This window comes from Gymnoscopelus microlampas (genome assembly GCF_963454915.1).
Source record: "Gymnoscopelus microlampas genome assembly, chromosome: 1".
NCBI lineage: Eukaryota > Metazoa > Chordata > Actinopteri > Myctophiformes > Myctophidae > Gymnoscopelus > Gymnoscopelus microlampas.
Window position 1 is genome coordinate 17,050,158 of NC_139962.1, and position 16,065 is coordinate 17,066,222.

Genomic DNA, 16,065 nt, shown 5'->3' on the forward strand with positions numbered 1-16,065 from the left:
GAAAGAGTTTTGGACTTACACGGTTTCCACCCGATTCTGCGCATTCATGGTTAGACTCTGCGACACATGCAGCGAGTTCCAAACCGAATGGTTGGACGGCTCTCGAGATATGCGGAGATTCCACGCATTAATAGTTAGATTTAACCAATGAAAAACCTTAACAAGAGCTTGTGATTAAATAATAACTACATTGGATCCATTGGAACACAGGTTCTTTTAGCCATTTCCTGTATGTTTTGGACATACAAGGTCCGATATACAGTATATATATAGTGTATACGGTTCTATATTACTGTCTTATATTAAAGGTGGCAGAGAGAAACGCGAATCAAATCGGTGGCTGGGCGGTCGCAGGGAGAGGTGGCCTACTACGCTCCATGTGGCAAGAAACTAAGACAGTACCCAGATGTGATGAAGGTAAGGTACCGTAACCTTGTCACTGCACTGCAGCGGCATAGACACAGCCATGATGCATGGGCAATGTTTTGTGGCAAAACATGAGCGTTGTAGCTTGTAAGAGGGATTTGAGTGGACAGAACAGAACATGGGGAACATGGTGCCTCAAGGTGAAAAGAAGATAATTTATGTGATGGGATATTTTTGATAATAGCTGCTGACAACACTGCCCATCCTCATTGCCCAAACAAACGCTTGTGTATTATGAATTTTAGATTAGCTGCAAAATCACTCCAGCTGCAACACCCCCCCCCCTCCCGCTTCCACCCCCCCCCCCCCCCCCCCGCGCTTCCATTCCCAGACCCAAAGAATGAGAGACGACACTCTTTCCTTCATTTTCCTCAACCACTGCGTTACTGCTCCTCCGCCTTAAAAAGAGATGTTTAATGGTCAACGCCGGGATGCACAGCTTGAGCCCTGTTTGAACAGCATCTTATAGACATTACTTATCTGCAGATCGGCCTCATTAAAGCCACGGGCACGATAGTGCCGCGCCTATCTTTGACTTTAGTGTTCGATTGTCACTAGCCGGTCATTGGCCAGTTAAAAAAACCCCACATACTGTAGCTACAGATAATGGAGGGCCCAAGTTGTGCAACCCAAGGTCAGAACCATTTTCTCCCTTTAAGAGCCTTTGCTGCAGTGTGTTTTGGATCCCTAGCTTTTATGATGATTTAGAACCTGCGCAGAAATACTTTTCTTATGGACTGCCACCCATCGAGCTTACCCCTCCTCCTCCCAGTTGTTTTGTCAATGTCACACATTTCACATTTTTTCTGCCTTGAAACATTTTGACCAATACCATTTATTATTTTCTCTTCTATAGTATCTGTCCAGAAATGGAATGAGTGGCAGCATCACGCGTGATAATTTTAGCTTCAGTGCAAAGATAAGGGTTGGTGACTTCTATGAAGCCAGAGATGGAGCCCAGGTGACTGTCTTTCATGTCTCTCTCTCCTCGTTCATCTTTCCATCGAAACCCTGATTGATATACTTTGTCGTATGATGGTTTCGTGTGTCGAAAATAGTCTACATACAAGCTCACAACACGCTGTGGTACTTGTAGATCGACTGTTTTGCGGCACGTGACACTGTCTTACGACGGGGCATACATTAACCCATTAAGACCGGGAACTCATCTGTGTCATTTTAAGATTTCTTTGGCTATTCAAAAATAGCAGATCTACAAGCTCATAGCGCTATGAGCTTGGAGATCTGCATTTTCTTTGGTTTGAAAAATCTTGAAGATTTGTGCAAATCTTTGAATATATATATTTTTTAAAGCAAACATTTTTTAACTCAAATATTTGCTTCTGGGGAAAAAAAAAATCTTTAAGTCTTGTCTAAGGAGTTTTCCTTAACCTCTATGCAGTGAGCGAGTCTCCTTCTGTCAGTTTACCCTTATGTTTTTTGAGATCACCGCACCTGCAGTCAACCTTCACCAAAAGGACAAAGAAAGGTGCAACAGTTCTCCTGTTCTTCTGGGGATTCTACAAATGTCTTCTAAATCCTAACTGTTTTTTTGATTATGTTGCTATAATATCAGTGGTTCTCAAACTGTTTTCATGTCAATGTCCAGGGACCCCCCATCTCAAAATATTTTGTACCAGGGACCCCTAGAAGCAAAGATTTGAGCTAAAAATGTATATATATATTAAAATATTTTCACACATTTTCCACGATTTAAAAATAAATGGCACACACTGAATAGCCAAAGAAATCTATAAAATGACACATATGCATTCCCAGTCTTAATGGATTAAGCATTACGACAGGCAGAGCTGTGTGCAGCGGTTGCTGTCAGGGCCATGGATGGGCATCAGCCGTATCTATATAGGCCTCAGTATGTTCTAGTTCATATAGCCCCTCTCAATGTGCATGGAGAAATGCAATAATCAGCTGACATTACTTCCACAGGTGATCAGTCATGTATGTCATGTTATGTGTCTGGGAAACACAAAGATAAAGCTTAGGGGTGGGTGGTTGTGGAACATTGGGGTTAGCATAGAGAAGAGGAATTCAGACAGTATTGAGGGGCCAGCCATGCAGCAACACAGAACATCATACAAATGTAATAATAGACCATTTAATGAGTGGCATGTATGAACTTTTAGTTCCTCACCTAGATCTACTGACTCTTTATCCTTAGAATGTTCCCAAAAACAAAGAAATGTTGAATACATCCAATTGTCATTGTTTTACTATCTAGCTAACAGTTATATTGACTATATAACAAAAAGTTTAAAGGACAATACACTGAGTACACTATCAGGAAATCAGATTCAAACTTTTTCTGCTGATTTATTGCTATACCACTTCATTTCTCTCTCTCCGTTTCCCCTGTTCTCTTACCAGGGTCTCCAGTGGAGCCTGCTGAAGGAAGATGAGATCATTCCTCGTATCTTGGCCATGGAAGGTCGTAGGAGCCGTCTCCCTCACTCGGAGAGGGCTGAGGGTGGCAAGGGTTCCCGACGGAGGAAGGGTCGCCCCCCTAACGTGGGCGATCCAGTTGCTCCAGAGGGCCCGAGCGCCAGCGAAGTCAAACTTTTGCGTAAACTGGAGGCCCAAGGTTAGCCACGAAAAATAGTAATTATATATATATACAGAAGGCTATAACTGCAAGGCTATAACTACAGAAGGCTATAACCACTTCCAGAGCTACTATACGGTATATAAAGGATGTAACTAGTCTTGTGCTTAATCTCTTGTCGATGTGTGTTGTGTTTGTGCAGAGATAGCCCGACAGGCTACTCAGATGAAGCTGATGAGAAAGCTGGAGAAGCAGGCTCTAGCCCGTGCTGCCAAAGAGGCTCGCAAACAACAAGGTACCCTGATCCTGCCGCACTAAACAACAATATACAGTACACATACTACACACTTCCTGAACCCCCACTGATGCTGCTGGTACTACTGCTACTTCTTCTGTCCATTTCTTCTTCATCTTCTTCTTCAACTTCTTCAACTTCACCTTCTGTGTCCACGTCTTCTACTTCAGCTGCTTGTACTTCTTCCTCTTTACGTCTAATCTCACACACCACTGTACCTATCAGTTCCATGTGCATGCTGCCAGTAGGACAAGGAAATACGTACCTTTATCACGAATGTTTTTTTTTACCATCTTGCAAAGCACGCTGGTCTAAGAAGAGACTGAGTCTAGTCAACGCTTTCTCAACACTTTCTCGACACTTTTTCATCATTGGCTATCCTTTAGTTAAGCCAATGGGGATACTTTCCCATACTCTGAACTCCCAAGCTATGGTACTAGACACGCCTCTCGCCTCTATGGCAGTGTTGCCAGATTCTGCCAGAGAAATAAGCAACAGGTCTAAGCCAATGGGGAGCCACTAGCAGTGTTGCCAAATTCTGCGAGACAAATAAGAGAAAACAGAAAGCAAGCTGGTACACATGACTGAGTCATGTCTTGTTTACTTACTTTCATGTTATAATGGAAGTGAATAGGGGTCGGATCATATCTATGACCTAGATACGTTGATAGATGACAGCCATAGATCGGCCACATACATCCAGAGATCCACATGAAGCCATACCCTTATTAGACCCCCTGTCTTTTTCTTCTTCATAGTCTTCTACATCTACTTCTCCTTCTAAGTCTATGTCTGATTCTTATCATAATATTCATATTTGGTATTTCATCATTATAGCTGAGCTTTGTCAGATACAGATGTAGAGTTGATGTTGTGTTTTTTTTATAGCTATCATGGCAGCAGAGGAGAGAAGGAAGCAGAAAGAGCATATCAAGATTCTCAAACAGCAAGTGGGTATTGTTTATTCTTCATGCGTACAGTATGATGCCATTTCCTTTACTCTTTCACGTGTCCTACCACAGTCAGTACTCGTATGTGTGGTGGGAAGGACTTGTTTTCGCCTCTGTGTTGTTGTTTCTTGGTTTTTAATTACCTATCATTAATGCTGGCACAGTTGTTTTTTAAACGATTACTGAAATTGTGTGCCCTCCATCCCGCAAACCTCACATGAATGCAGTGACTTGAATTGCTTTGCGCAAGGGTGTGTTCCCCATCTCCGAAGTATTAAGAGATAGTGTTGTTTTCATAGGAGAAGATCAAGCGTATTCAGCAGATACGGATGGAGAAGGAGCTCAGGGCACATCAAATTTTGGAGGTACAACGTCTGATGCAGCCGCACCTCTGATTAAGCAGAACATTCTTGAATAGCTGCAACCCCTCAGTCTATAGTGTTTTAATCTTACCAAAGCCCATTACTGAACAGTAGCTTGTATTGGAGGGAGTTGCGTCTTCTTAGGCATAATTCCACATGGAACTAATGCTAAATTGGTCTTGGTTGACGGCCGTTGAATATTAAAATGGCTGTCGCTGCCTCTTCAGACCTTATTTAAATTGGACAGAAAAGTCTTTCTTTTCATCAGACAACAGTAACAGTTTAGCATAAGTGGGTCGAAGGGGGGGGGGGGGAGGAAAGGTGCTGTTTTGCACACACAAGCATATACACCCATGCATGCAAACACAGGCACAACTACACACCGGGATGCACAATTACACTGAAGGAGCTTCAAAGTGTTTTAGCAGGACTAAATCAAATTTGAGTTGACACGGTTGGCAAGGCACTCTTAACAGGAGACTTCAACACATTCACAATTAATACGTTTAAGTGATACATTATTCATTCTCTGTTTTACAAATTTGACTGGCATTCAGGAGCATGAAATCTTCCCTTAAACCAGAAAAGACCACAAACAAATCATTTAGAGTGCTGTGAAGCAAGACGAGCTGATTGATATGTGTACGTTTTTGTGGTCCCTGATGTCCTGACTGTAATCTGAATTCACAGGCCAAACGGAGAAAGAAGGAAGAAGTTGCCAGCGCCAAAATAATGGAGGCTGAAAAAAGGATAAAGGTTTGTTTGTAATTTCAACAAATCCTTCAGATAGAACATGAAATTTAAGCTCCTGCCACTTAAACATGCACACCATGAGGCAGTGAAAGGCTCTTTGTTGCTCCAAAAATCACAAATTATTTCATCTTACATTTACCAAAGTATTGAACTTCTTTTTCCATTTGAGATGTAGCTGACAATGGAATTAGAGAAGCCATACCGCCTTTTCAAATGGGCCGCAATCCCATCACGCTGTAGTGATTTTCATGATGTTGGCAATATGAAAGCATATTGATTTTTCCCTCATCTTCTCTTGCTTCCCTTCAAGGAGAAAGAGATGAGGAGACAGCAGGCAGAGATTCTGAAACATCAGGTATGCATTCCCTTCAATCTGCAAAGCCTCTTGAACATGATAGATATTTTTGTATTAATACTCTATACCGCTATACCATACTTCATACCTCACTTGAATACGAATTTACAGGTGTGTGTGTGTGTGTGTGTGTGTGTGTGTGTGTGTGTGTGTGTGTGTGTGTGTGTGTGTGTGTGTGTGTGTGTGTGTGCACGCGTGCGTGTGTGTGCGTGTGTGTGAGAGTGAGAGTATGCAAATGTGTCTGTGTAAGTGGTCTCTATTTAATTAAAATATTCATTATTTCTTCTTTTTTTGGTGGATCAAATCCCATGCTTTATTGGTACTGGATATTACTTCTGTCCCATAATACTTTGCCAACTCTCTCTGCCAGGAGTTGGAGAGGCATAGACTAGATATGGTATGGGTATGTTTCTTTTTGTACATCTAACACCTGCATCGTGTAACTGGTTGTGATATGGTTGTCATAGCAATGCATTACGTGTAGCACTGGCTGCCGTCATACTACATTCTTCTGCATGGCTTTCCAGCAAAACCAACAATGAGGGAAAAAGAGTCAGGACGCTGCCTCCATCTGCTTGTCCCGAGGGACGACTGACCCTGTCACGGTGGTCAGGCAGCTTCTGTACCACCCCCACCCCCACCCCCACCCAATCCCCCCCCCTCCTACTCAGAATGCATTGCAAAGACTGCTATAGCCGATCCACTCTCTCACTGTCTAAAAGTGCACTCAAGGAGTTTCCATCCGTCATATATATACTATACACACATCGTCTTAACTGTTGAATTGGAGTAGCTCTGTGACTCGTGAGTGCTTGATGATTTCGGTCCAGGCATTTAGCTTTTGTCTTGTCTGTCCACGCATCTGTCCTGCAGTCCACGGGGTGCTGGACTTTTAACCTGCGCCATCCAGCCACCCTGTCATTCACTGTTCCTGTACTCTGCACAGAAAAAAAGGAAAAAAGAAAAAAAAAGAAAAAGAGCTGCCGAGAACCATTTTCTCTCTATGGTAGAATCACCTTCGGCCTGTTTCTCTCAGGTTTGGCTCCTTACAGACCCTCCACAGTCTAGAACAACAGTTGTCATATTCTGCCATGGAGATAAATGTGGTTCTATGTAGTGTTCCTTTTTTTTCTCCTTCTTCTTTTTTTTTGGCCTGGCTGTCTTGCTTATAGCTCGTCTCACTCATACATACAGTTGCAGCTGAATATAAGGGCCGTGTCTGATCATCTGTCTGATGGTGGACTGTTTGCTGAGTCAGTCCCTAAGTCTTTGACTCCATATATTTAACATTTCACCATAAAATGGTGACATTTTAAATATCTGAAAATAAAAACTTGCAATTGAAGGGTGTCATACCTAATTGTACAAAACGTGAATGGTTATGACATGTTCTCACAGTAGTTATACGACATTAATTGGAGAACTAGAAAAGTCCTGACGCTGCAGATCTCATATGTTTGTTTACATTTCCTTAGACTGCTACCGCTAGCATTCCATTCTCAGATGAACTTGAGTACTATGGACCTAGACCTCCTCTTTACTGAGGTGTTATCATCCAGTCTGTTGATTTCACAATAACTAAGTTCCTCATTCCCAACCCATTTCTCTATGCACTGGAAATGTCATTGACAAGGCTAAAAAAGGGGGGCAATTGGGCCTTTTCAACCACATGAACCCTCGAGTCCCTATTCTGGTCATAACAGGCAAGCGTTCCTCAAAAATAGGCAAGCATTTGGCAAAAAAAGAAGAGAATAGATTTGGTGTAGAGGGAAAAAGGAGGGTGCCAAGTAAAGACCCCTGGAGTAAACCGGTCAACAAAGTATATAGGATTTAAGTGGTTAACTGCTATAAAGAAACATGAAATGAAATGATACTCTGTCATTACTGGTCTCCCATGTCTTTTTGTAGCATGCAAACCAAACCAAAATTATTAGATTATTATTATCATTAGAAACTATAGCTGATATCCCTAGATGTCCCTGCACATACTGTACTTATACTTACATCGTCAACAGAGCCCAAAATGGAACTGCTCTTTTCTGTACTCTCTACTTTTACATTCCCATTTGTCGTATTCCTCAGAAATATAAATCTTTCGAACGATTTGTCAAAGGAATTGACACATTTTAGATCGACGGCACGGAATTTATCATTTTTCCGCTGTAACGGAAACGTGAGATGTCAGAAGAGCCGCTCAACCCGGATTTTTGTGGCTTTGGTATTGTCAGCTTTCCTTTAGACACCATCACTGATTCCAGCTGCTTCTCTTTTTTGAGCCTGTCATCACATCTACTCTGTATTGCATCGCTGTGTTGCTTTGTTTTTGGTTGTCATCGTACCTCCTGTTACCTTCACTTATGCTTCTACCAAAACATGTGACATTCGTACATGTGAAGCATCATGTTGTGTTGTTATTATTCTTTATTTGAAGTATGTTGACTACTGTATTTAGTGCATTATATAAATAGTTTATTTCTCTGAATACAGACTAAAATAATTTCAGTTTTTTTGCACAGTATGTACAGTATGTGTTTGTGTTTGTGTATTTTTTATTTTGTTTTGTTTTTGCCGTTCCAGGAGAGAGAACGGAGGAGGCAACATGTGATGCTGATGAAGGCTGTGGAGGCTCGCAAGAAAGCAGAGGTAGACCTTGAACATCCAACCACATGCACACACACTTACACACTTACACACACACGTGCAGAGTCAAAAGAATCCACCGTTCAAACACCTTTGAATGCACGGTGGCATTTACCCATTCAATCCAGGAATGTGTCATGAAAAAGTTTGTGAACCACTGATATATAGCAACATAGGATTTAGAAGACATTTGTAGAATCCCCAGAAGCAAAGATTTGAGATAAATGTTTGCTTTAAAAGACTTCAAAGATTTGCACACATTTTCATGATAAAAAGAAAGCAGATCTACAAGCTCGTAGTGTGGCACATGAGCTTGTAGATCTGCTATTTTTGAATAGCCCAAAGGATAAAATAATGGTTATAGCAAAAAATCTACAATGACACATTATGCGTTCCTGGATTGAATGGGTTAAACTAATACTGCTCAGAGTCACAGAGTGAACATCTGTTTCCACACGTTGCTATGACCTGGCTCTTTGGCCACAACAAATGGGAGACGCACCAAGGTTGAGGTCTAACAAAGGATGCTTTATTCAGTCATCTTATAGCAAATTAAAGACTTATGCCATATGGAGTGTGTGAGTCAGTGGTGTAAGGCGTGCATCAGTGTGAGATGTTTGCATGTTGTGAAGTGTACTAACAAATACAAACACCTGCACACACATAGACTGTAATCACACGCACACACACGCACGCACGCACGCACGCACGCACGCACGCACACACACACACACACACACACACACACACACACACACACACACACACACACACACACACACACACACACACACACACACACACACACACACACACACACACACATACACACACACATACACACACACACTACACACTGCAACATTCTGTCTGTTGAATTAACTACGAGAGAGTATTGCTCACTGGCAATAAAAAAATTGGCTAATGTCAGTAAAGGGTCCATTTTTACACTCTTATAGGTTTAAATTAACACAGATTTTACTGTGCATGTCGACCTACCATTTGCTTTGGATCAGTGGTTCTCAAAGTGGGTTGAGGGGGGCCTTGAGGGGATTCCAGGAGGTCCCCAGCAAAATCAGTTATTATAACATAAAAATGTATTTAACCACTTAAACCCTGTACACATTGGCTATTTGAAAATAGCCGATCTAAAAGCCCACAACGCGTTGCTTCGGCTATAAAAAAATAAACAATATTCCAAGAAGAATTTTGAATATTTTTTAACCATTTTAACAACACAAACCTTGTATGGGTCCCTGGCACAAAATATTTTCAGATGGGGGTCTGCAGGCCAAATACATATACATTTTGGGGGTCCTTTTCATGAAACATTTTGAGATCCACCGCTTTGGATAATACTCACCTTAACACCTGAACGTCTGCAGGAGCGCGAACGCTTGCGGCAGGAGAAGAGGGATGAAAAGCGCCTGTCAAAGGAACGGAAGCTGGAGCAACGCAGACTGGAGATGGAGATAGCACGAGAGCTGAAGAAGCCAAATGAAGACATGTGTCTCTCTGATCATAAGGTAGCTGAGCCAACAACCCATCTAGGGGTGTAACAGTTAATCAAACTCATTGATTTAATCGATATAAAAAAAGAATCGAACATTTAATAAAAGGATCAATTGTTAATCAAACCCTATTTTGGGCATTCCCTCTACGTTCTAGGCGAAACGTTTCAAAGATTTTCAGAAATAGTGAACATAGCTGATCTACAAGCTCGTAGATCTGTTATTTTCACTATTATTATCAGAATAAAACACACCCCTGAAGTGGTTAATTGATTCATACTGTAGATATATATAAAAAAACACGCTTCTCGATTTGTTTAATCGAAAAAGTAATTGATAGAATAATCAATAATAAAATTATAATCCATAGTTGCAGCACTAAAAACATCAGGTCTACTACAGACAGTCACACATCAGCTATTCAGAAACATGTAACATGTATTACAGTAGACGGCCATGTGCCTACACTTGATTAGATGGTTGTATTGATAGAGTAAGTTATCATTATGTATAATGTGGGGTGAATTAACAAGATTACTCACACAAATATAATCATATAACTTTGATTGATTTTGTGTTCCATATTGTCATTATTATGATTATTATGATGATTGTGATTATTATTATTAGGAAGTCTGTGCCCCCCAGTGGTTGTTGTCAAGTAATGCACTATGGACTGAAGTGCAGTCATTGCACTAAATTATAAAACAACCACTGAGCAACAGGATAATTATGCAAGTGTTTCTTTAAAATACCCTAGTGGTTGAAATCTTACTCTTGCATTAATTATGGACTTCTTATTGTTGTTGTTATTTTGGGTGTCCATGGAGTACACTGCAACATCCTGAGTGTTAATTTAACTCTGAGACTGTAAATATGGACCAGGATTTTGCAGTGTATGTGTTCATATTATAAGTAACTATAACTAACCAGCCCTGTCTTCACTCACTGTCCAGCCTCTGCCAGAGTTTTCCCGCATCCCTGGGTTGATTCTGCCAGGACGTGCCGTGTCAAACTGCTTGATGTTGATGCAGTTCCTGCGGGGCTTTGGCAAGGTGCTGGGGCTTGATGTTAACATGGACGTGCCCACCCTGGGCATGCTGCAAGAAGGCCTGCTCAATGTGGGGGACAGCATGGGCCAAGTCCAAGACCTTCTTGTAAGACTGCTGTCTCTGGCTGTGTGTGACCCTGGATTGCCACCAGGACAAAAGGTAAACTGCCGTTCCTGTTTGAATGAATGACGTCTGTAATGACGAATACACCATAGTTTCTCAGAACTTTTAATTACCTGAGAAAGGTGTCTGGGTGGTGCAGGGGTAAAGTACCTACAGTAGGGTTTGATTGCTCCACAGTGCCTCCGGGCTTGGCCTGGCACTTCAATGAACACACTTAACTGCGGGTGGGAAGCCAGCAGTGGAGGAACAGGATGATCTCTTGTCCCTGCACAAACCACTCCTACTGGTTGGCCGGTGCTCTTGTTGAGCAGGGAGTGAAACCGGGAGGGATAACGCGTTCCTCTGCATGCATTATGCCGTCGGGTGAAAAGAATCGGATCGGAGCAGACATTGTTGTCTACACCATCCCCAGACCAACGAGTAGGGGGTGGCAGTGACAGGGAGTCAGGGACTATATACAAGGGGGGAATTGGCATAATGACTAAACTACATTTTATTTTAAAAAACGTATTTGAGAAACATCATCTGTTTCAGCACTCCCTGCCTCACTCACCGTCTCCTTCTCTTTCAGACTAAGACCATGCTAGGAGACCACCTGACGAATGTTGGCATCAACAGGGACAATGTGTCGGAAGTGTTGCAGATGTACATGGGGGCCCATTGTGCCAACACAGAACTGGCCCCTCTGGCCCTCAGTCTGAAGACCAAGGCCTTTCAGGCCCACACTCCTGCTCAGAAAGCCTCTATTCTGGGCTTTCTAGCTAATGAGCTGGCCTGCAGCAGGGCTGTCATTAGGTAAGATAACTGCAATGTCCTAATGCATTAATGTCATTGTGTTGAACGTAAAAGGGTCTGTTGTACTTGAAGTAGCATCTTGAGGCAGGATCTTTGATCACTATAACCAATCAAAAATCAAGTGATACATGCAGTATCATGGTATCATGGTGTTTAAAGCTATAGCCGGCTACACGGCTTATCCTGCCTTCCTGGCTTGAGCATGAACACCTAACTGCTCTCAGAGTGCCACTGCCCACTGCTAGGATGGGTCAAATGCAGAGAACAAATTTCCCCACAGAGATCAATACAAGTTCCCACAAAAAAACGGAAAAAATAACACAGTTGACAATTTGTAGCAAGCTTCACCCACAATTTTAAACAAAAATGTTGCATTGCAAACCAAAAACCGAGCGTAGTAGCAGTGGGTTATCATCTTCATACAATGAAGAACATCATTGCAGTGCTACAGTATAAGGAGTTCCAATTCAACCGGTGTCATAATGCTGCTTAACTACCTTTTATTAGTTCGCTAATAATGCTATGTTTTATTAATGCCCTGAAATGGCTCCATAAACCTGTTCATTTGTAGTGTACTGTAGATGTAGTTCTGTTTTGAAGGGACTTCATTTATTCAATTATTAATGCATGCTCTGCAGTGTTGGCTCTTGAGACTGGTTCACTGTGGCTTTAGGTGTTTGCCTGCCCCTATGGACCTCTCTGTTTCATTCCCTTATATTTGAGCTTTTTTATTATCCTCTTAAGCCATATTTCATTCTTCATTGTACAACGGTGTCATGCAGATGCTACGTGCTGTGAGCCTGGCGACCTGCTATTTTTGCGAAAATGTTTGGCTGTATTGACATGCCGAAAATAGGGACGCCATGTTGAAATTGGTTAATGTCTGGGAAGGCCAGCATTGGGAGCATGCATGTGTGACGTGCGCACGTTTAGGATACAGTATATTGAACTAACAGGCCTGCCTTTATCTCTGCAGTGAGATCGACAAAGTCCTTGACCACATGGCAAACATGAGGAAAGACAAGATCATCATGGAGGGAAAACTTAAAAAGTAAGAACACATTTTAATGCTTAGAACGAGTGGGTTGATTTTTGACATCGTTATACTCTGTTACAATCTGTGTGTGTGTGTGTGTGTGTGTGTGTGTGTGTGTGTGTGTGTGTGTGTGTGTGTGTGTGTGTGTGTGTGTGTGTGTGTGTGTGTGTGTGCAGGCTGAGGACCATCCATGCCAAGCGGACAGGGAGGAGGGAGGCTAGTCTGGGCATGGAGGAGAACCAGTCCCTGGGTACTCCGTCCTCTGCCCTCAAACACAAGAGGAAAGCCGGCGGAGACAGCGACGATGACGAGGACGACGAGGACGACAGCGATGAGCAGGCAGATGAGGACGATGAGGACGAGGAAGAAGAGATCAAGAAGGGGAAAAAAGTGGAGACGTGCGACGAGGTATGAGTTCCTATAAGCATAATATACTGTAGATCAGTGGTTCTCAAAATAAAAACAATATAGAGGGGGTCCCTGCTTCATCTCTCTCTCAGCTAGGGGGTCCTTGGCCTGAAAACATTGAAGACCACTGCTTTAACAACACAAATCTTGTATGGGGGTCCTTGGCACACAATCTTTTCAGATGGGGTTCCGTGGCCAAATACATTAATATGGGGGTCCTTGATATAAAAAGCATCAAGAACCACTGCTTTATGTGGTACAAATGACCATAGGCTCATAGATGTGAATATGTGTCTCTCTCAGGATGAAGGGGATCAGTCCACCAGTGTGGAGGAGCTGGAGAAGCAGATAGAGAAATTAGCCAAGGTACGTTACAGTCAAAGTATTTCTAAATGCTATGACATATAAAAAAAACATGTAAACTGTCATTTAAGAGATGTCAAAATAGGTTGCATGCATGGTAGATTGACCGGTCAGATTCATTTTGTGTGGCTCAGCTAGAAAAAGCAATCACATTTTCAATCTGTCACTTCTTTTTCTTTTCTTTTTTTCATGAATGAAATGTTATTTGAACCAATCTGTATGGTAGATTATGTTAATACAATATAACTAGCACATCTGTAGTGGTTCGAGGTGGTCTCCTTGCTCTTCCATTGAGAAGTTCAGACCCTTTGTGTCGGGTAGGACACCTGCTGGTTGACAAGTAGCACTGCCTGGAGCTCATAAGACCCAATATACTGTAGCTGGCATACCTGGCGTCCCTTTGAGTGGTTTATGATTAGTTGCATCGCTTTGTTGGGAGAGGACATAAAAACTACTGTATGGATATTAGAATTGAAAGGGAGCGATTGTGATTGATTGTACGGATAATACAGTAGAGTAAATCTGCGATGTTATGACTTCTGAGGCTTCCTTGATTAAAATAGTGTATAACGCAAGAAATTATGTATGATTTCTTTTGCAGCAACATCACCAGATCAGGAGGAAGCTGTTTGAAGGATCCCATTCTCTGCGCTCCATGATGTACGGTCAAGATCGCTACCGGCGCCGGTATTGGGTGCTGCCTCACTGCGGAGGAGTCTTCATAGAGGCTATGGAGAGTGGAGAAGGTAATTTTAGCCACATCAATATTGTAGATTAGTCTCTAGTTTAAGTTGGAGGTGTCCTTGTTATATTATGTCTGAAAGGGTATTGATTTCCTCGGGCTCCCTTGATTACGGTACTGAGTGTCTGAATTGAAATAATAATTAAACAAAAACCGTGAACAAGTCTGGCACGAGTCCAACTACACGGCTTCATTTTAATCGTACAAAAAGCATGTGTGACAACAGTGCTACAACAGTGTTATGAGATCCAATGACATCACGTCCCCCCCCCCCCCCCCCCCCCCCCCCCGCAGCTCCTGGGGAATTGGAGGAGGAACGACAGAGAAGGAAGCGAGCAGCAGAGGAGGTCAAGATCAAAGAGGAACCCCTGGAAGTGGAGCTGCAGAAGGAGAAACTCATGAGTGACCGTGATGCCCAGAGTGCATGCATGCATGCGTCCGAGCCGCAAAAAGAAGAAGAGAGGGATCACAAGGAGAAGAAGCACTCTGCCACCCTCTCCAACTTCTACGCAATGCGGGACGGCGCCAAGGAGGCTGGCAATGAAACCCCAAAGATGGCGGGAAAAGATGGCACCCGTCCGAGGCAAAACATCAGCCCTGTTGGCTCTACAATTGTTCCGATGTCCACAGTACCATCATGCTCACCGACCCACAATACCTCTCAGCCGGCGGTAGCCACACCCCTGTCCATGGTGACCGCTAGTGACACTCTAAACGCCCCACCCTTGGCCTCTACCTTTTCCTCTCTCCTGTGCCCGCCCGCCCTACAAGAAAGCCCAGGGAACACTCCCCCGACCTCGTCCCTTTCCCCGCACCTCCCCTTCCAAGCCAACGACCAGCTGCTTAGGGTCCTGACAGAGAGGAGCGGCCACTGGTTCAGTCTGCTCCCTCGCACCCCCTGCGATCTGTCCTCCATCATCACCCCTCCTCCACTGGGAGCCCCCCTCACCTCTCCTATCTCTTCCTCCACCCCAGCCAGGCAGAGATCCCCGCCTCCATCCCCGGCCCTGCCCCTCACCCCCTCCGCCGCTTCGGCCTCTGCCAGCCCGCATCACCCGGCTGGCCTCCTCAACTACCCACTCTCAGCCCTGCAGGTGAGTGAGCTAGCTGGTCTTCACACCAGAACAAAGACATGTTTGTCTGCAGAAGAGCTGCACAATTAAACGATCGTAATTGGAAATCGTTACTATTGTAAAAACTACTATTGTATGTGAGCTGTATGCTAGCCATCAGTACTGGAACTAGAACTCTCTCTTTCTTTCTTTCTTTCTTACAGTCATTACCCTCATCTCTGTCTACTCACTGCCTCCCTTTCTGCTTCCCTACTGTCCCTCCAGGTTAAAGCTGGCGGCTCCTTACTGGGGGTTCCATTCGTCGGTTGGCCCAGTGGCATGATGAGTCCCGGCCTGCCATTCTGCAGTAGCCCCAGTCCCATGCCAAGTCACTCCATGGAGGGCAGCGCCAATACAGCAGCCAGTGTCTCTAGCAAAAGTGAATCACCGGTGCCACGCATGGACAAGACAAACATGCACTCTCCTGCCCTGGAAATACCTAAATCCTTGGACCATCTCACACCTCGGTCCATCCCGGAGGGTGAGGGACAGATAATTAATCCATATAGTACGATATGTATGTGTGTGAGGTTTGATTTCTACTGTGAATATGCGTTTTGGGACTAACCTGATGCTATAAAC

At 43.4% G+C, this 16,065-nt stretch overlaps 1 protein-coding gene across 11 annotated transcripts in view; it reads left to right on the forward strand.

Annotated features, from left to right (window-relative positions):
• baz2ba (bromodomain adjacent to zinc finger domain, 2Ba) overlaps positions 1–16,065 on the forward strand; it is a 90,088-nt gene that overhangs the window by 66,434 nt on the left and 7,589 nt on the right. For 3 of the 11 annotated variants that reach the window (XM_084052969.1, XM_084052966.1, XM_084052975.1), the window contains 19 exons: positions 309–417; positions 1,283–1,387; positions 2,812–3,025; positions 3,189–3,281; positions 4,170–4,231; positions 4,531–4,596; positions 5,284–5,349; positions 5,657–5,701; positions 6,072–6,104; positions 8,279–8,344; positions 9,727–9,867; positions 10,809–11,063; positions 11,599–11,822; positions 12,799–12,873; positions 13,035–13,266; positions 13,570–13,632; positions 14,231–14,375; positions 14,666–15,465; positions 15,709–15,964. In XM_084052969.1, the coding sequence (XP_083909095.1) occupies positions 309–417; positions 1,283–1,387; positions 2,812–3,025; positions 3,189–3,281; positions 4,170–4,231; positions 4,531–4,596; positions 5,284–5,349; positions 5,657–5,701; positions 6,072–6,104; positions 8,279–8,344; positions 9,727–9,867; positions 10,809–11,063; positions 11,599–11,822; positions 12,799–12,873; positions 13,035–13,266; positions 13,570–13,632; positions 14,231–14,375; positions 14,666–15,465; positions 15,709–15,964 (3,050 nt within the window). The remainder of the gene's footprint in view (positions 1–308; positions 418–1,282; positions 1,388–2,811; positions 3,026–3,188; positions 3,282–4,169; positions 4,232–4,530; positions 4,597–5,283; positions 5,350–5,656; positions 5,702–6,071; positions 6,105–8,278; positions 8,345–9,726; positions 9,868–10,808; positions 11,064–11,598; positions 11,823–12,798; positions 12,874–13,034; positions 13,267–13,569; positions 13,633–14,230; positions 14,376–14,665; positions 15,466–15,708; positions 15,965–16,065) is intronic. The other 8 variants (XM_084052967.1, XM_084052970.1, XM_084052968.1 and 5 more) reach the window with 6 other exon arrangements.